General features: G+C 42.2%; 1 protein-coding gene across 7 annotated transcripts in view; it reads left to right on the forward strand.

Moving 5' to 3' along the window:
• Positions 1-20,453, forward strand: part of LNX1 (ligand of numb-protein X 1) — a 116,837-nt gene that overhangs the window by 77,352 nt on the left and 19,032 nt on the right. For 5 of the 7 annotated variants that reach the window (XM_083755644.1, XM_083755645.1, XM_083755646.1 and 2 more), the window contains 6 exons: positions 1,056-1,297; positions 3,098-3,253; positions 7,279-7,419; positions 10,154-10,356; positions 12,067-12,438; positions 15,415-15,549. In XM_083755644.1, the coding sequence (XP_083611770.1) occupies positions 1,056-1,297; positions 3,098-3,253; positions 7,279-7,419; positions 10,154-10,356; positions 12,067-12,438; positions 15,415-15,549 (1,249 nt within the window). The remainder of the gene's footprint in view (positions 1-1,055; positions 1,298-3,097; positions 3,254-7,278; positions 7,420-10,153; positions 10,357-12,066; positions 12,439-15,414; positions 15,550-20,453) is intronic. The other 2 variants (XM_083755647.1, XM_083755649.1) reach the window with 1 other exon arrangement.

A 20,453-nucleotide genomic window follows, 5' to 3' on the forward strand; every position in this document is an offset into this window, starting at 1 on the left:
ATAGAGTTGTTTTTCTTGACATAGAATCATAGAGTTGGAGGGCCATCCGGTTCAAGCCCCTGCAATGCAAGTATCTTTCACCCAACGCAGGGCTGAAACCTACAACCCTGGGATTAAGAGTCTCATGCTCTGCCGACTGAGCTAGGGAGCTTGAAAAGGAGCATATGACCAGAGGGCAGGTGGGGAGCCTATGTGGGAGAGACTTTTGTTACCAGGCCTAAACCTATGACCATCCAAAGCATCCCAACTCTCACTAAGAGGCAGGTGGATCAACAAGGAAGGCCTGTTTCAGTGAGCTTATGGGAAAGCCTTTTGCAAAGGCGGTGGGAACACTGAATCTGGAATGCAGATGCAACGGCGCTCGCAAAGTGACGGCTGCTATGACAGACACTGTTTGTCATGGTGTTGAGCCCAGCAGCCTCCTATGTGTGTGGCTTTTTCTTTCCTCAAACGTAAGCTGACATAGACAAGCTTTCGTGCCTCACACTGCCCTCTTTCATTAGCCAAAGACAAAGAGCTGATTATAGGCTCCGTTCTTTGTTGTGATCAGTCACCTGCCTCTCTGTTTCCTATGCAGTAGAATTGCAGCCACAAACAGGCCTGTGTTGCTAGAATGGGGCTCTTCATCAAAAAGTAGACTTTTCACGTGAATTAATAACTTAATCCATTATGATTAGATGTCCCCTTCCCCTTCCCCTTCCCTCTCCTATTTAGTTCTGGGAAAACATGACATGCCAAAAATCTTTTCATAGTGTTGCTCACTGTCCAGTCTAATTTATTGTTTAATAAAATGAATTCATGTTAACTGCTGGGCATTGTTACTGTTAACTTAATATGATGAAAGCTAACAGTTTGCTCAGAAAACTGAACATGGTAAGATAGAGTCATCTTTTCTTTTTTCTGTCCTCTGTTGTTTCTGGTCAAACAGTTTTTGTGATTTCGCCTCATTAAAAAAAAATAAAGAACCCCCGAACACTATTGTCTGTCTCCATTTGCCTCAAGTAGATCTGAACAGTTTTCACTACATGATGTTTCTCTTTCCCTTCTTTGTTTAGGTGTAAAGGGGCATCTCATTACGGCCTTACCAAGGAACGAAAACGGCGTTCGCAGGATGGATCTCCCGATTCTAATGCCCCTTTAACTGTAGCTGCCCTTGGCCCTGAGCTCTCTGCTTCTGCCACCATCGCCTTAATGACAGATGAGCCAGGCCTAATCAATCCAGCCTTTAGCACCACCTCAGAAGACAGCCAGTCAGGAGCCACCTCTGCAGATCTCCACAGAAGCAACCAAACTAGAAGTAAGAACCAGAGAGAAGCTCCTCAGATTTTGCCCGCTTCTCCCTGAATGACCCCTCTTCTGCCATATATACTTGTCAGAAGACATTTCGTACTTTTTGGGGAGCAGAAAAGGCCTGATATTAAACTGTGGGGGGTCTTCAGATCCTAGCAGAGCAATCTAGATCCCAGGGTTGGTTTTTTTTGGGGGGGTTGGGTCTGTGCTGGCACCAAATTGTGGGGACAGAGTGCCTTAGGATCCAGTGAATTCAGGCAAGCTCTGCTTCATCTATGCCCTGCCTCCATGAATATCCCATTTTGGTGTTCTGTGCTGGCTATTGCTGGTGGCAACATTCCATGGACCACACTTACCATGAAAGCCATGGGAACCTCTATAGTGATTGACGCAACCCCCAGGCTGGTGGGTGCAAGTGCATCCTAACACCCTCCAGCAGCACAGATCAGGGGTTAAGGTTGCTCTATAAATCAGCTAATGGTCACACAATGTACAAAATAACACAACTTTTTCGGTGGGAAGAGTGCTACCAATGTTCTAGACAGCAAACGCAGGGAGGCGTTATGAAATATTCAAAATCAAATTCTGATATGATCTCACTGATGACAAAATACTTGAGATTTCACTATGGCGTGGGATAGTTTAGCAGCACAAACATACCCAGCCTTACATTTCTCCATTCATTTTGCATATAGAGAGATGTCACAAAAGCAGCCAAAGGAGTGGTAGTACTGCACTGGGGTGGTAGAATGAGAATAATGAGATGCACAAGCTGCACAAGAAGTGCAGGAACTTCTCAAGGCATGTGCCTTACCTGAACTGTCAAGATGTGAGTCACTTTGTATGTCTTTCACCCCCGCATATACTTCTGTGTGACATCTCGCAATGCAGTCCCAGGTTTTGTTATTGATTCTAGCTCAGTGTTATCTGAGCATCACATATCACTACATAACAATATCCAGTTTTCCGCATGCTTATCTGATCATGGGCCCACAGAATCTCTCCTTTTTATGAGTTATTACTGATACCATATGAAATCTGTGAACAAAATTGGAAACATAGAGAATTGCTGTCAAAAAAAGGTGCCAAACGTTTTTGAACCAGAAAATGCACCGATTCAGGAAAATAGTCTACCCCTTCAGCAACCTACAAAAAACATTGAAAAATTAGTTCAGCTTTTTCCTAGCAGTAGTACTGGCTTATATATATAGTTAATTTTTATCTTTAAACTTGGAATATGTTTGTTTATTATCAACCCTAAAGAAAAGGAGGAATGTGTTACGGATTCATTAGGCCACACTTATAATAGTGGGTATTGTTTGAAGAATAACAATTTGGCCTTTGAAGACACATTGTTACGACTTAGTACTGCTTTTTGAAAATAAAGAGGATAATAGACTATTCCAGCAAATTCAGGGAAGGAGTAACAGCTTCTTGCAATGACGACTCTCGGTGCCCCCCCACCTTTTCTTTTTGCAATCATGGCATTAATATTATTACAAATGCTTTACTTATATGAACTGCACTGATCAGAGTGAAATTCTGCAGTGCCAGTGAAAAATTATTGCTTTTGGGGACTATTGTGGAATTGCTAATCAATATTAAGCCCTGCAAGTTCGTTTTGGGGGATGACAGGTACGAAATAAGAGGGTGGGACAATATATGTAACTGTGAAGCAAGGGCAAAAGTGTGTGTGTGTGTGTGTGTGTTCCTTTAATAGTTCTCAGAACAAGTATTTAGGTCTTTATCCCAAACCTACATAATTTTATTCTTTTTAAAAATAAATCTCTCTCTCCCTTTGCTGCAGCTCGACATTTTGAACGTTCTTCTATAAGGAGCAGGTCTTTTAAAAAAATAAACAGAGCTTTTAGTGTTCTTCGGAGGACAAAAAGTGGGAGTGCCGTTGCTAACCACGCTGAGAGGGAGAGGGAGAGTGTTGACCATTTGGTTGCCTTGGAGGAAGGTAATAATTTTTATTCTTAAAATGTTGTCTTTTTAAAGAGTTGATTGTTTAATTTTAACATGTGCAAACAGAAAATACTTTGTGGGAAATTGTATAGGAATCTTGTGAATGCTAAATTCTTGAGCCAGAAGTTTAAGATGTTATTCTGTGCAACAAGCTCCATAGAAACTTATAATAATAAAAAAATACCCCACCCATCTGGCTGGGTTGCTGTAACGTACCTTTCCTTACAGCTTTCACAAGACAGTTTGTCATTGATGGTGTCATTGGTGTGGGTGAACTTAGATTTCTGCTTAGTGTTTGTTGCTTTTTCCTTAGGTAAAATGAACCAAAAAAGAAAGAAAGATTCTTTACCATTAGAGGTGAGAATAGGTTATCTTCCATGGATAGTGTACTACATACAAGGGCCAGCACGCCTATGAGGCAGACTGAAGCAGTTGCCTTGGGTGACAACATCTCAATGACGTAGTGCCCTCCCACACACATCGTTGGAGAAAAGGTTGCAGTGATAGCTTCAGAGATCCAGAGAGATCATACTGGAACTTGGAAGCCACCACTGCAGCTCCCATGGCGGGGGTGACACTAGCAGAACCTGGAAACTGCTACCACACAATCCCAGTAAGTTTGATTTTGACGAGAATGAGGACATCTTACCATTTCACCTCGGGCTGCAAAATGCGACGGGCCACCCCTGCATGCATATGCCCCTATACACATACAGAGAGTCAGCTCAGTTCATCTGTATCCTCCTCTTACTCCCTGATCCTAAAGTTATTATTGTACCTTTAATGCCAACAACATGGGAAGGTATTGAGGGATATACAGTATATATACAGAGGAATGGTATGTTTCCTATACAGCAGAGCTCAAAGGATTTATACACTTAGCACATGTGGTAGGAAGAATAAATGACTAATCAGAATTGGGCCTCATTTCATCTTCGATGTGGGACTGTGGAGACTGTGGTTTTGCAAGGAGAATTCTGGGAGGATTGTGGGTTTGAAAGAAACAACATTTAAGCAAGGCCCCAATTGCCTGTCGGCTGTCAGCTGTCACCATCTAGCTTCTAGAATCCTCCTGATCCATCAAAATTCGTATTCATTTAATCCTGTCAAGGTTCAAGAGCTGGTTGTTTCTAAAATTATATTTCCTATTTCATGCTCTCGCTGAGGTCAGCTGCAGTTCAGATGGTTTAACTGCCAGTATTATTTTAACTTTCCTTTCGGTAGCTGTCAGCTTAGCTTCAGTTTATGTCTAGACGTATGTCCCCTGACAATCAACATTTAGTCAAAGTGTGATTTTAAAAGATCTAGGTTTGTCTCTTTTATCAAGGCCTACACAGAAAGATAGGGAAAGTAGAACCCCACAGGGAACAAGAAGCAACATTAACAGCTGCCCATGCAAGAGCAGCCTTGAGACACCAGTAAGATATGAGAAGTAGCAGGCTCTTCATTTTAGTAACCTCTGTTGTATATGTTTGTGAGGCACTGTCCCTGTCCTGTGCCTTCTTGATCTTCTGCCTGTTTTCCTTTTCCTTTTCTCCATTACACTGCAATTCAGAGACTGTTTCTCTGCTAAAGTAAGGTGGGATGGGAAATTAATGGAAAATGAATTTCTGAGGTGTTTCTGCTGACAGGAATTAGTCACAGAATCATAGAGTTGAAGGGACCCCAAGGGTCGTCTAGTGCAACGCCCTGCGACGCAGGAATCTCAGCTAAAGCATCCATGACAGATGGCCAACCAACCTCTGCTTAAAATCCTCCAAGGAAGGAGGGTCCACCACCTCTTGTGGGTGTCTGTTCCACTGTCGAACAGCTCTTACTGTCAGAAAGTTCTTCCTGATGTTTAGTCAGAAGCTCCTTTCTTGTAACTTGAAGCTGTTGGTTCGAGACCTGCCCTCCAGAACAGGAGAAAACAAGCTTGTAGTCCTATCCTATGAATGCTCACAAACACATCAATGCCCACCCATGCCAACAATGTAACACACACACACACACTCTTCCCAGTCACACCTGCAGTTTGGTGGTGGCCGCAGTGGGTGACCGTGTCAGTTTCAGCAGCAGTTTCTGTGGCAGCACTGCTTAAGCTGCTACCACTGTGACCGAAGCAGTTTCGTTGGCGCCTTCTGCGGTGGTGCTGAGCAAGCCCCCGCCATTGAGAGGTGGTCAGAGTTTTCCAGAACAAGAAAGAGCACCCCAATCTGCTTAGATGTTTTGCCAGCACTTTAAAGCATACAGAACATTTCCCCTGTTTGTGGAGCACACTGACCACTTATCAATGGCAGTAGCTGTATGCTGCTTCAGAAGTCAAACCAGCTACGGTGAAAAGTGGTATTATTTATGTGAGGGGCTGGTGGACCAGGTCAGACCAGATCCCCATTCATGTAAATCAAGGTTTCCCAGACTTTTGGACTACAACTCACACCATCCCTAAGCTAGCAGGGCCAGTGGTCAGGGGTGATGGGAATTGTAGTCCAATTTGAGACTCAAGTTTGGGAAACTGCTGTAAATCACTCCTAATCATCATTCCTGATGTCCACTGGTCCCTCTGAAACTTTATGTGACAGGTGTCAAACTATTGCCACTCTTGTCTTTATACATGTTTCCTTTTGTGGCAGAAATTAGACTTCACTCCTTTATTTTTAACCAGTGCTATTCAAATGAACATTTGCTAGTACAATCAAGATACTGATTCAGAAGTCTGGTATCAATTTTATAATGTCCCTGTAGATGGAATAGGCTGAACTAAGAGCTCATCCACACTTCTGCTTGTCCCATGCGTAGAAAACATGAGTCTGGGTGGTTTTCTACTTCCCATGAGTCAAAGCAGTTTGCGCTTGCTCTACTCCTTTCACAGGGAAAATCTGCTCTTTAGCTCTAAATAGGAAAAACATCAGTCTGGACAAAAACGAAATTGCCGTTTGGACTGACTGAGCAACATTAATTCTGAACATTTATTTGTAAAGGACTGTCTTGAAATTTGTTCCAGAAGACAATGAGCACATAGCCTAACAATCTTCACTGGATTCAGAGAGCATACACACCACATATATTTCATCACAAAGATAATTTCTAAAAACAAACAACTATTTGCCTGGAAATTCAGGTCCATTTGTATGGGATATATGGAGATGACTGATACAAACAGAAGAAGGCATATGAGACATGAGAACAGAAAACTGTAATAGACCAGATAGTTTATGCTGGAGACTGGTCAAAATCTGGACCAGACAGGCTTGTGGATGCAGTTTTGATCCTGGGATAGAGTTTGCAACCCAAATATGGCAAAACCCTGTTAGTTAGCAATCTCAGTGGAGCTGACAGATGAGTTGGTGATAAGCAGAGCATAAATAGCTAGATAACAGAAGAAATCTGGTGGGATTTCGACTGTTTAAGATAAGTCATTGATTTAGCTTGCCTGTACAAAGCAGAAAGAGGAGCAGAGAAAAGGGAAATGTGATTAGTTATCCGACTAAGTAGGATCTTAAATTCAAGGAGGTATTTTTAACTTGGAAGCAATCACATCTAAGTAATTCTACCCAAACTATTTTTGAAAAGATAAATGCATCATGTGACCAGTAATTTTTTTTTTAAGTAGTAGATATTAAAAAGGCAAAATTGTTCAAAGAATACACTTTAGTAAAGAATATGTGCAAAGTGTTTTTGCTGCCTCCGTAAAATAAACCGTAGGAAATACAACATCAATACATCTTGTTGAGACAAATGTGTCAGTAACAATTATGTCAATGCAGGTTCGAGTTTAGATATAACTTTTAGACCTGGCTTTTGGGTTGGTAGTTCCATTCCTTCCTGCCCGCTGTTTCACAATCTCCTGAATTTGGAATATTGTTAACAGAAACCAAGAAGGGTGTCTTAGCCATGCTTTTAAACCATAAATTAATTGCAGCACACAAGTTTTCTTTCTGTAGAGGTGTTCCCTGAAGTAAGGACTTGACATCTTATTCTTCAGGAAAGCAGTACACCAGATATTTCTGCATGGAGATGATGTTTTATTATTATTGACAGATCCAGTGCACCCCGCCCCACAAACGCACGCAGCAAAATCACGAAGCAGAATCGGCAAAAGCAAGACAGAAAGTATACTTCTCTCTAGGTTTGGCAGTTCATCGCTATGTAAGAGATGGAAGTTTGAGGGGACAAAGCAAGGTATGCGATGGTTAGGATTTTCCTTTAACTGGAAGGCTTTTCAAAATGGGATGAAAAGTAGCTAACAAGAAGAATTAGAACACCAGAGTCAAAACAAAAAAATTCCTTCCAGTAGCACCTTAAAGACCAACTAAGTAAGTTCTTGGTATGAGCTTTTGTGTGCATGCACACTTCTTCAGATACAGTGTGCATGCACACGAAAGCTCATTTTGTTTTGACTATGGCAGACCAACACGGCTACCTATCTGTAACTAGAACACCAGAGAAAGGAAAACAAGGCTCTTGGGAATGGCATTTAGAATGAAGCCCATTTCTGTCAGTAGGTAAGAAATGGAGACACTTGATCTAGTTGGCAATATCAGCATATGTTTGCATCCAAGTGCCACTATTACTATAATGGAGTTAATTATTGCTGGTAGTTTTGAGTTTAACTAGTTATGGAAACGCCTTCCTTTGAATGTTAGAGCTGATTTGCACTTGTAGGTCATCAGAATGTGGTGGTATCCTTGGGCAGCTGCCAGGCCTCTGTGTTCCAGCAGGGCCCATTGCCAATGCCTTCCCTGAGACCTCTGATCAGCAGTGGGTGGGGTGAGACACCCTGTTGATTTCCCTCCATTTTAATTTCCCCAGTGTAGTAGTGCTTCAGGGCACTTTGAGAAATTAAAATATTGGCTTGACACCGGGTGCTGATTGGAGAGCTGCTTCTGGCTGCCAAATAAGGCCATGGGCAGGCTTTGCTGACATACGAGGGACCACATCTCCTCAGGCTACCTCAAACTTAGAAGAACCAGCCTCCCTTACATGACAATACTTACAAAGTTAAGGTGTGAGTGTGTCAGACTTGTGTTGATAAACATTTACAGTAGAGGTACACTCATTGGGAATTATTATTATTATTATTATTATTGTTATTATTAACCTGCCCATCTGGCTGAGTTTCCCCAGCCATGCTGGGCGGCTCCCAATTGAATATCAAAAACACAATACAGCATTAAACATTAAAAACTTCCCTAAACAGGGCTGCCTTCCGATGTCTTTTAAAAGTAGGATAGTTGTTTATTTCTTTGACATCTGATGGGAGGGTGTTCCACAGGGCAGGCACCTCACCTCACAGTGAGGGAACTGCCAGAAGGTCCTCGGAGCTGGGCCTCAGTGTCTGGGTGAATGATGGGGGTGGAGACGCTCCTTCAGGTATACAGGACTGAGGTTGTTTAGGGCTTTAAAGGTCAGCACCAACACAGGGAAACTGGGATTGCCTGCGGCTCTCTGTTGAGTGTCCACTCTGGAAAACCCCAGATGAAACAACTAGCAGTGGCAGATAAGGGAAATACGAAATCTGAGTGTTTATTATGACATAATAACTGGAGCTGTACTTGCTCTTGTTAATGCACATAACACTGCTGTTGGCAATGTGAAACAACCTATAGATTTGAAGTGCATTCTTTCCCTCAAAGAATTCTGGGCATTCTAGTTTGTGAAGGATCATTGAAAATTATTATTCTTTCAGAGGGAAAATGAGGATTGAATGTGCTTCAAAGAACTAGGTTTTGTCACTGAATTTTGCAATTGAAACTTGGGTAGATTACTGACGGCGTAAGCACTGTCGCCTGATTTTCAGCATTTTGAATAGGGGAAAGGATTGGGTGAGGGTGAATCTTCAGTAAGTGATTTTGTTTCAGCTAGCTGCTAGACAGTTTTCTGTGAAATTCAAGGTTTTATATTGCATTTTGGTGGTTGTACTGGATTCTGTCATTGAGGCCTTCCTCTAGCCTTGGAACAATAAAGGATTTAATATGGCAACATTAAAGTGAGATATTTTCTTTGAACTGGCTTCGGATAGATGCACAAGGCCAGTTTTATCATACAGCAAGACCTGAAGCACCTGGGATGATCCAATTCAAGAAGTGTCCCAGTATACTAGATGTAGTTTGCAAGTCTGAGATATTGCACTCCCTATAATGTGACTTGTTTCCACAAAAACTCAGAATGCACCTCAGTATTCACTGCAGTATCTCAGGAGATAATGGGGATATAGGCAGCTTGCATGAGGGATGCTTCTCCTAGAGTGGCAAAAATCCCTTCAGACTGGTCCTTCTAATACTTCAGACTCATATACATCTGTTGTCCAGCTGTTTCTCCTAACTTTCAGTATTCCTTGTACTCTGTACCTGTTCTCATTAGCTGTGCCTCGCTGTGTTAGGGATTGCTGGAAATTTTTAACTCTGTGAAGGGTAAAGTAACAGTGCCCATAATTTCTTGAGAGATAGAGAACGTGTTTTGAATGTGCTTTAAGGGTATTGTATGCACAGCCAGAAAAGGGCTTTTACCAGAATGTGATCACAAAACTGGGTTCTCTAAAGCATACTGCTGAAATTTTCTTGTATATTTGTGTCCTCTGCATAGCATTGTTGTGCTGTGTACTATGGAATCATTAGGCTGACAGAGGAAGTTGCTTTATGTAAGGAGAGATGTCCGAGACAACAACTGATTTTAAAAAGATGAAGATTAGCATGCATTATTTTGGCTTAGGGGGGAAAATTCCTTCTTGCACCATGAACCGAATGGATGTAATCTCTTACCCCTTTTAACATGCAGCAGATCTGTTTATGCCTAGTTGGGTCAACTGTGCAAAGCTCCATGTTCTATGGCTAGATTTGTTTAAAACAAACAAACAAAAAAGCAAAAACCAGAGATCCGTATCCTGAATAAAGGCCTGTTCTCGGTGTGTTTTCAGTCTTCCCAAGGCTATACCACCTCATCCCAGATGGTGAAATTACCTGCATTAAGATCAGCCGCAGTGATCCCAACGAAAGCCTTGCCATTAGGATTGTGGGAGGCAGCGAAACACCATTGGTTCACATCATCATACAGCACATCTACCGAGATGGAATCATTGCCAGGGATGGAAGGTTGCTGCCAGGGGACATGATACTAAAGGTACACTCTTAATGGAGGTGGATGCAAATGTGAGGAGACTTTTAATAGCATACGTAGAGACACTTCTTTTATGTAAAGGCATAGCTGTCAAGTGCCCCTTATTTGGCAGGACAGTCCCTTATCCCAGCGCCATGTCCCGCTGCTGTCCCTTATTGATGAGGCTTCATTTGGCCGCTGGCTGGGCTTTCTGCCTTTGGCTCAGAGGGGCTCAGAAGTTGAACATACCTGTGCCCGGAAAATCCTTTATTTTGGCTGCTGATCCCTTATTTCCGAGGCTGCTGGTACCTTATTTTCAAATCTGTAAGTTGACAGCTATGTGTAAAGGTTCCTAATTCAGCTTGAGAGCATGGCAAACAACATTCTTTGCCTGCACAGAAGAGGAAGGGGGTGACAGGAAGAAGACATAAGGAAGAGCAGCATCTTTCTATTTACTGGTGTGGATTCATTTTGAAGTCAAACCAATGAGTTTCAACAGCAATCCTTCACCTAGTTAAGGCAGAGTTGTTTTTATTTAGTATGCTTTTTGTTGGATCGTGGACTCAGTAGGCCTAAATCCAGCTCTTCATCAGTCTCTCATATTTCGGACTTGACTTGTGGTATGCTTGCCAAAATGGTTGACCACCACTGTATTAACAGAAACGCCGCCCCCCTTTACATGTGGTCCCCTTAACTGAAGCAGTGCTGAGGAAACAACTCCCTGGTGCTGCTGCAAATACTTTTTCTCCAGATGGGGCAATGCTTAACTACTCTTAGGAGCACTCACAGTGTACTGAGCTAAATAGAAGATCAGCGGTGGTTTTCACCATGGAGAAAGCTCCCAATTTGGTAGGTTCCCTTCTCTATGGCTTATTTTGCTGAAGGATGCATCCAGCCCTACTTCCAACTTTATAGCAGAAATTTGCTGTTCCGTACTCAGTTCTCATTTTCTGAGAGAAGGCTAAGTCAAGTTGCTGGAGAAAGAATGTATTTTCCACAGGGACTCGAGTCAGCGGGTCAACTGCATAAAAATGCATCTTTAAACCGTTGCTTGATTTATTTCCCTTATAGCAAATTTAAGTGCTAGAAGTATTAGCAGAGATAGGATTAAATCTCCTGTGCAAACAAATAATGAGAACCCCAATGAAACGTTGGTATAAAATGGCTGACAGCCATTTCAAACGATTTCCTAAGTATTTAAAACTTGGGTTTTCTGCCTGCGCCCTCCTTCAGTCCCACTATTTATACTGTTTAGTGAAGATTTGGGCCGTGATCAGTATCCATATTTTTTTATGGTTCAGAAATCGAGGGTGGCGTGTTTCAATTATAGTCCACGTATCATTGAGGCAACAGATAAATACCAGAATGGGAGAGAAGGCAGGGTTAGTGGGGAATGGCAGTACTGGAAAAGGAGAAGCTGCTGGACTCGAAATTGAGATAGGCGAGAGGATATAGGAGCCTGAGGAGGAGCAGTAATAAAATTGAAAAATAGCCATTATGTCTGGAGATAATCAGCAGGAGAGGAAGAAAACAGTACAGTGTGTGCTGTCCTTGTGGGGAAAGGATATTATATAATGAAAACTTGGCTTCTTTTGAGGGAGGCAAATGCCACATGTCGCTATAACAGGAAGACATCTGTACAAGTAGGTCTTTCTGTCTGGCAGTGCCAGTTCCAATTAGATGGGCTTTTTTTTAAAAAAAAAAACCTTACTGGTTTGTGGTTCTGTCTTCCAGGTAAATGGCATAGACATCAGAAATGTGCCGCACAGCTACGCCTTGTCGGTCCTGAGGCAACCTTGCCAAGTCCTCCGGCTCACCGTACTCAGAGAGCAGAGGTACCGGTGCCGAAACAGTGGACTTTCTCTGGACATTCCCTGCAACAGGGACGACAGTTTTCATGTGGTTCTGAACAAAAGCAGCCCGGATGAGCAGCTGGGCATCAAGCTGGTCCGCAAGGCTGATGAAACTGGGGTGTTTGTTTTCAACCTGCTGGAAGGAGGCGTTGCTGCCCGCGACGGGCAGCTTCAGGAGAATGACAGGGTTTTGGCAATTAACGGGCACGATCTTCGATACGGAAGTCCAGAAAGTGCAGCCCAGCTGATACAGGTTTGACTCAACAACTTCCTCGCCATTTCTGAGCATATCTGATAAGCGATGATACTTCAAGACATGAACTGTACACTTAGCAAGAGAAAGCTGTTCCACTTCCACTCTTGCCAAGTTAACTATGCTCCCTAAGTGCAATCCATTTGCTAATATTGGTGGGAAAGTGGAGATGATTTACTAAACCTCATCAAAGGGACCTCTAATTCCTGCGGAGTATTGTGACAATATTTCATTAGAACGAATACATTACTAATCTCATTCAGTGAGACGTATTCCTAAAGCTTTACAAATCATTCCTGAATTAGCAATGTGGAATTTTATTTTTACAAAAGTGCTTCCAGCCTGCTCTTTATTGTGTAGGTGGGTGACGTCATCTGAGATTCTGGCCTGTTTCCAATACTGAAGTACATAGATGTATGATGATAGCAGGTTTGAAGTTTTAGCTAGGTCCACCTGTTCGTGGAAGCAAGTCGCAAAATGTGGAGATGGACCACCAGCTTAGATGGCTTTTAAAAAGGGCTAAAGAAAGTCATGGGAGACATGGCTATCAGTAGCTACTAATCATAAGGGCTGTGTAGTCTCCTCCAAGAACTGAGCCAGTATGTCTTTGATTGCCAGTTGCTGGGAAATTATATTGGGGGAGAGGACAGTTGCCCTCATGTCCTAAGGGCTTCTCATGGGCATTTAGTTAGCCACTGTTAGAATCAGGATACTCTCGTTATGTTCTGAAGCCAAACATAGCAGTTTGGCTTTATGGTGGTAAAAATGACCCAGTCTCCGTTGTACCTTGGTTCCCGAATGGCTTAATGATGAACAAATCGACTCCCGAATGCCACAAACCCAGAAGTAAGTGTTCTGGTATGTGAACGTTTTTCGGAAGCCAAACATCCATTTCAGCTGTCGGCATTGTTTCCGGGGCCAATCAGCCAATCAGAAGCCGCGCCTTGGTTTTTGAACCTTTGGGAAGCTGAACAGACTTCCAGAATGGATTGAGTTCGAGAACCAAGATACCAGTGTGTGTGCGTGCGTGCGTGCGTGTGTTGATGTGTGTGTGCATGTGCATCAAAGGGAATACCCTACTAGAGGCTAGTATTTCAAATTATCCTTACATTTATGAAAAGATCAAGAGTGCTTTTTAAGCAGAAAGAGCCCATGTGTGTGCATGTGCACCCACTGAACTTGAAAGAATCCACAGAAATGTTTAATAATGCAGTTGAAGCCCTTACATTTTCTTACTTAAAGGGGGGGGGGGGAGAAGCAAACTGATTGAGAAATGCTGAAAAACTGTACTTAATATTGAACGAATGAGAGACCAAAACTGACAGATTCAGCCTAATTCTAATGAAAGCAACGGGACTTGAGTTAATCATGATTAACTTGCTCTGTTGGTTTCAAAGAAATTTAGTTATGGTCATCTTGAGCAAGATTGGGAGTTGACTTAGTCACGGCATTGATCCAAATCCTAAGGCTGTTAGTAATTCCACCACTGATTGAAATTAACGGGACATAAGTAAGTGGCCATCCAATTTCAATGAGGCTTACACATGACTAACTTCCTCTTGATTTGGGCCATTATCTTTATCTGCAAAGGGGGCATAATAGCCCCCTACCTCCCCTTCTGAGGTAGTCCATTCCACTGTTGAACAGATCTTATTGTCAGAAAGTTCTTCCTAATATTTATCAGAATCGCCTTTCCTGTAATTTGAATCCATCGGTTTGGGTTCCACCCTCTGGAATAGCAAAAAACAAGCTTGCTCCATCATCCATGTGATAGCCATCTTCAGATATATGAAGAGCTATCATCTCACCTCTCAGTTTTTCAAGTTCAGCCCCAATAATTCTCAGTCAGACCCACGATATAGAAAGAACCATGAGATTTCAGAGAAATGCTTTATTTGAACTTCTGTCACTCCAACCGCACTTCGACCACCACGCACAAGCAGTTCATCACATTTGCAACTACTTGTAAATAAGCAGTTCATGATGTAAACCATAGATTTATCTCCATCTGACTTTATAATACATTTCATATTATTTCATATAGCATAGATCTGTGTATTAATTAGTTATTACACCACCAGCTGGTTTAGTTTCATATCATGCCTATGGCTTTAATCTAAATCTTTTTCAGACATCTGTTTTTAGTTACAAGACAATACTGTGACTATGTGGATTTAAAGTTCAGATGCCGATATTCCTGTACGATGGCATGCCATAATAGCCCAGGATAGAATTGTGGGTGGGTGTGTATTAATAATACAAATGAATGGATGCAGATCCAAACGCGGGGCAGAATGTTACATATAACTTCTGCCTTTTGTGTTGTATTGACCAGGAGTTGCATTTTGCTTTTCTATATTTCCAACAAGGGGGCACCAGTCTTTTCTTCTTCTTCACCCCCCCCCCATTAATTTTTATTTTTGCTTGCTTGTCCCACCTTTTTTGGCAGCAAAAGTCTGACAAAAAAGGAGATGTAAGTTAATAATAATAATAATAATAATATAATAATAATAATACATTTTATTTAAACCCCGCCCTCCCCAGCCAAGGCCGGGCTCAGGGCAGCTAACAAGCAATAATAAAAACAAGTTGAATGAATACAACTTAAAAACAAGATTAAAATATAACATTAAAACATTAAAAAATGCAGCCTCATCACAGGAGGAGAAAGGAAAAAGAAAGAGGGGGAGGGAATCAAAAATAAAATAAAAACCACCCTCTGTCCAATTAGTAAAAAAACAACAACCCACAATGCAAAAAAGACTTTAAATAATTAAATAGGCCACTGATTACTTGATATTATGAATTGTTTGATAGATCTGTCTACAGTGAGAAATACATAGAAGTGGTATGATGGACTATAAGGAGTCATATTCATAAAATCATTTAAAGACATTTGCATTCTCCCAGTCCTGAAAGATTTGCTTTTGCAACTGATTAACCAGCTGGATTTGTTTCTCTTCTATCCGTACGCAGGCTAGTCAGAAGCGAGTTCACTTCACTGTGTCTCGGCAAACCAGGCAACAGACTCCTGATATTTTGCAGGAGGCTGGATGGGATTACAATGGTAGCCACCAGCTCTTCCCCTCTCTGAGGAACAATCCTAACAAGGTGAGGCCTAGGACTCATTCCCCACATTGTGGTTTCTTCTGTGGAGGGGGCGGGGGAAAGAGGGTGTCTGGAACCCTGACTAATGTGTTAATGTCTCTAAATATCCTCTCTGGACAGTATCACTGAAATGAGCACATTTTAGCTTTGCTGTGTAAACACAGAAACCTTGATCCTCTTTGTTTATACCCTGGGAAGTGCTGCTGTCTTGTGAATGGATGGCAGAGAGAGTGCAGGGGGTGAGAAGGAGGAAGTTGAAAGAAAACTAGGGCACAAAAACTTTTATATGCATGTGTCCCTCGCGTATTCTATTTGCAACTGTGCTTTCCAGCAAAAACATAATGTACGTTAATAAACAACAACAAAGAGAAGCTTATCTCCACTTTCTCCATCTGGAGGAGAGCGTGAAGGCCAAAGCCGTTGCTTCAGAGATTCCTACCATCTGGTAAAAGATTAATAGGAGGACTGTCATCCTGTCACTCAATTTTGGGGTTAACTGCTATCAAGAGAGGGATGTGAGGGTGGAGTTTCAACATGCTGCCAGTTTCTTGCCTGTCACAGCATCCATAGGGGGCCACTGCTGTGATTTACTAAATCCTAAAATAGGAAGCATGAGGGGCTATTTTTAAACAAACTCCTTTTTTCAGTGTGTAACTTATGACTTTGGATGCAGGACAATAAAGTCAGTCCTCATAAGGGAGCAGGGCTCCCATTACTCATACCTCAGGTTTGACAAACAGAGGTAAGGATACTTAGCGTCCTGAGGGAGAGTTTGGTTTCCTCTCTTTCTCGTTTTCTGTCCATGAACGCCAGCAGTTTCACTGAAGTCCTGCGAGTCCTTTTATACTATATCTTCCTTTATTCAAGCTGCTGCCACAGTGACACGAGCAAGGGGTGGAACTGGCATACTGGTGGAATTGTGTATTTGTTTATTGTTATAACCCTTCCTGGTACCTTAACGGTTAAGGGCAGGTAAGAAAGTTGTGACTATTACACTTAGAATTTAAATAGCCTCGCCTCTTATTTGTTTATTTTTAATCTCTTTTTAGAAATCTGCCAGAACAGTTAATGGTAAAAGTATAAAATTTGCAACTATATAAAAGATCACAGAAACTGTAGCTGGGGAAAAGAGCAATAGGCTAGATTAAAATGTCAGCTTAAAAATTCAGCACATGAAAGGCTTGGGCAAATGAAATGTCATAACCTGGCACTGAAATGACATCACATGTTGTCAGCTGATCCTCATTATGGAGCAGGTTCCAAACTCAGGACACCAGAAGACCAAGGAAGTCCAGTGGAGGCAGCTCCATAAGGGAAATGGGGCCCTGCCCCACCAATCCCAGTCTGCCCTTTGCCAACCTCCACCGTCTTACTTACAACCAATTTTGGGGGCCGCATAACCTATCACTCCTCTTCTTCAGCCTCAGTGCCGCCCTTGCAGAACTCAGCAGAGAGGCAGATGGGGACAAAACTAGAATTACCGTAGTTGGCTCTGCCTGTCTTCGGCTATGTCGCCACCTACTGTTGGGCTCCCTGCGTTCCACCCTACAAGCTCCAATGGATGCCAGCCACCACTGCTCACCAATGAAAGCAGGGAAACCAGAAGAAAGGCATCCGAGGAAGATATTAGTAGCTGGGCAGTTTCATGTGAAAACATGAAACAAATCCACTGGCTCCCAGTCCATTTCTGAGCACAATTCAAAGAGGTTGCTCTAAAGTTTAAAGGTCTAAACTGCTTGATACCCAGATACCATAAAATTGTGAACTTGTACACATAGGAAGGTATTTCTTTGCTATATTTTAGTCCTACTTTTCAGGCTGTTATCGGAGATGATGATGGTGATGATATAGAAGCCTGGTATCACACGTACAAACTTAAGACACACAAGGGAGGTGCAGGGAAAGAGAGTTTTTGGTTCTTCAAGTCATGACATGAACATGACATGAACTAAGAGCATTTATATGTAGTTTGAGCCAGGCTGATCTTCTGTTCCTGGTGTTAGCAGACTGGCAGAGCAATGAGGCCAGTGTGGCCTTTTCCTTGCTTCTGCAGTTCCAGAGTAACTGGAGTATTGAGCTGAGTGTTGTTGTTTTCTGCTTGGGGAGGAAAGCCCCCTGCAGCTGCTGCCCCTCTGTTGGAGGAGGTCAGGTTTGTCTCTATTTGGTCTTCTACCACCAGTAACTATTTGAAAAAGGGACTTCTCAGTTGTGGTATGCCATCTGTAGACCTTCCTTGTCCCCATCGTTTTCCTTTTCGGTTCCTCCAAAGTGAACACCTTTTTATTTCCCTACACCTTTTAGGCATCTGTTTTAAGGCAGCTTTCTGCTAGAATTTCATCTGCTTTGCTGCTTCTTTGTTTTATTTGATTATAATCTCCTGTAAGCTGTTCTGAGAGCCTCACTGGTAAAAGAGCAGAGGGAGAAGTTTTCTAATTAAGTAGAATACCAGCTCTGTCGCATTTGTCTCTCTTCAGGTGGAGACAGTCTTCTTTGGACCCTAGGAACCAGGGGATGACTGAGATCATTCAAATAAAATACCCTTTCAGCAAGTTTCGTTGCTCTCTTTGCTCCATGTGTCAGCAATGTCAACTTAGTGACCACACAATGACATGCCTCCTTAGTGACCACACAATGCTTGCCTCCTTTTTGACCTCTTCAATAGAGGTCACCATTTCAGAAGGCTGCTTTGGGGAACGTTACTCTTGTTTGCCTTGTTTTTGAGTTGGCTAGAAAGGAAAGCCACATGCTGTGCACTTCATTCCTGCTCCCTTTCCCTATACTGTGGTACCTCGGGTTAAGAACTTAATTCGTTCTGGAGGTCCGTTCTTAACCAGAAACTGTTCGTAACCTGAGGTACCACTTTAGCTAATGGGACCTCCCGCTGCCGCCGTGCCACTGCAGCACAATTTTTGTTCTCATCCTGAAGCAAAGCTCTTAAATCGAGGTACTATTTCTGGTAACCAGAAGCGTCTGTAACCCTAGGTACCACTGTAATTCGTGAGAACACCCCTTGTCCTCTGTGCGTCAGCTCTTTTGTGCTATTACCCTGTGACTTCCTTGGTTTTTCACCTTTCTGTAGCAAAAGGAAGCTGACATTTTTATTGGTATATATATATATATATATATATATATATATATAAAATAACATCCAAGGTGAAGCTGAGCCAAAACAAAGCCAAGCAGCTTCTTGAGCAAAGGAGTGGGCTGACATGATAACTTATTTGAACACATGATGTTGGGGTCAGCTTGTTTCACAAGATCTGGAAGGCAATGGTTCCCCGTCCCTGCTAGCTTTCCAAACTGTGTGTCGCGACACATTAGTGTATCAGCTGCAATGTGTAGGTGTGTCGCGTGAATGCTCCCTGCGCTCCTCCTGAGGTTGGAAAGGGGTTAGTTCAGTGATGGCCAAACTTGGCCCTCCAGCTGTTTGGGGACTACAACTCCCATCATCCCTAGCTAACAGGACCAGTTGTCAGGGATGATGGGAATTGTAGTCCCAAAACAGCTGGCGTGCCAGGTTTGGCCATCACTGGGTTAGTTCAACTTCCGGTTTGCTAGTAAAATTGAATTACTGTGTTGGAGAAATGATGCATGTCTAAAAAGTGTGTCACCGACATGGAAAGTTTAGAAAACTCTGCTCTAGTAGATGAACCAATGGTCTGACCCAGCAAGAGGAAGGATCCTGCATGCCCAGTGTGAGAAGGATGTTGAATTTCAGGAGAGAGGGGGAGTGAGAGAAGGGTGAGAGAGAGCCAGGTTTGTCAAATTGAAAAAACCAACAACCGTTTCTGAGATTTCAGAATTATTGTTTACCTTGCTGTCCGAGGCTGGGCTACAACAATCTAAAACACAATATTAAATTGATTTTTTTAAGTTTCTTTTGGAATCTGGAAGATAATATCTGATCTCTCCCATTTCCACATTTGTCCTCCTGGATCCTTGTAAGTGTATCATTTCAGATTCTTTTTTAAAAATAAATTATTTATGATTTTCAGGTTTATACATTTCAACAATTCATTTCAGATTCTCCAAGATTCCTGCAGGTTGTCCAGTGTCAACACTGGATCCGGTTATTTAATTTTTTTTAATTATTGAAAGTTTAAAAGTACATAATTATATGTGCACTAAACATGGTGAGACGTAAATAAAAGAGAGAGAGAGAAAAAGAGAAACAGCACTTGTGTAGAAGGGAAAGTAAAAGGGGGAGGAGGAGAGAACTCCAAACTCTATACTTCACAAAGTTGTTATTGTAATTTACCAGATCTTAACCTATTACAGTATTTGTAAGAATGGATTCCCTATATATCATTGAATTTGTCCATGGCAAGTCTGCATTTATATGCAAGTTATTCATATGTTGCAAGTTGTATAAGTCTTCAATCCAATCGCAGAAGGGAGCCATTAGATTTTACTAGTCAGTCTTTCAAGTTTCGGTGGGCATGTGGTTGTGGGTGTTTCTGCCCAAAACACTGCTATCCTAAAGTGGGCCCATCAGGGTGTTGGTATCTGGCTTTTGGAACCTGCAAGGGAGACAGTCTCATGTCTGTAGCACATTCTTCCCAGTTCGTCATTGGCTGCAGTTCCAAATTAGCTGATCCTGAAATAAATTAAACTGTGCTTCTTAACATCATTTACTTTCTGTTGTTCTAAGAAAGCGTAAGCCTTTGCCCTTAAAGGCAACCTTAAAATATATATTTTTAAAAATTAAACAAATAAAATCTGATCTCCTCTGATGTGTCCTGTTTGCAGCTGAAATTGCTCAAGGGAATCACTGTGTGTGGGGGGGGGGAGAGTGGTTTTCTTTACAGAGTCAGAGCTTAAAGTTGCTATATTGCAAGTTGTTTTCTGCCTGAGGAGCTAAATTTAGTGTCTATGTACATTAACTATCCTCATCCTCACCCAAAATG

Source organism: Podarcis gaigeae (assembly GCF_964106915.1).
Source record: "Podarcis gaigeae genome assembly, chromosome: 9".
NCBI classification, from domain to species: Eukaryota; Metazoa; Chordata; class Lepidosauria; order Squamata; family Lacertidae; genus Podarcis; species Podarcis gaigeae.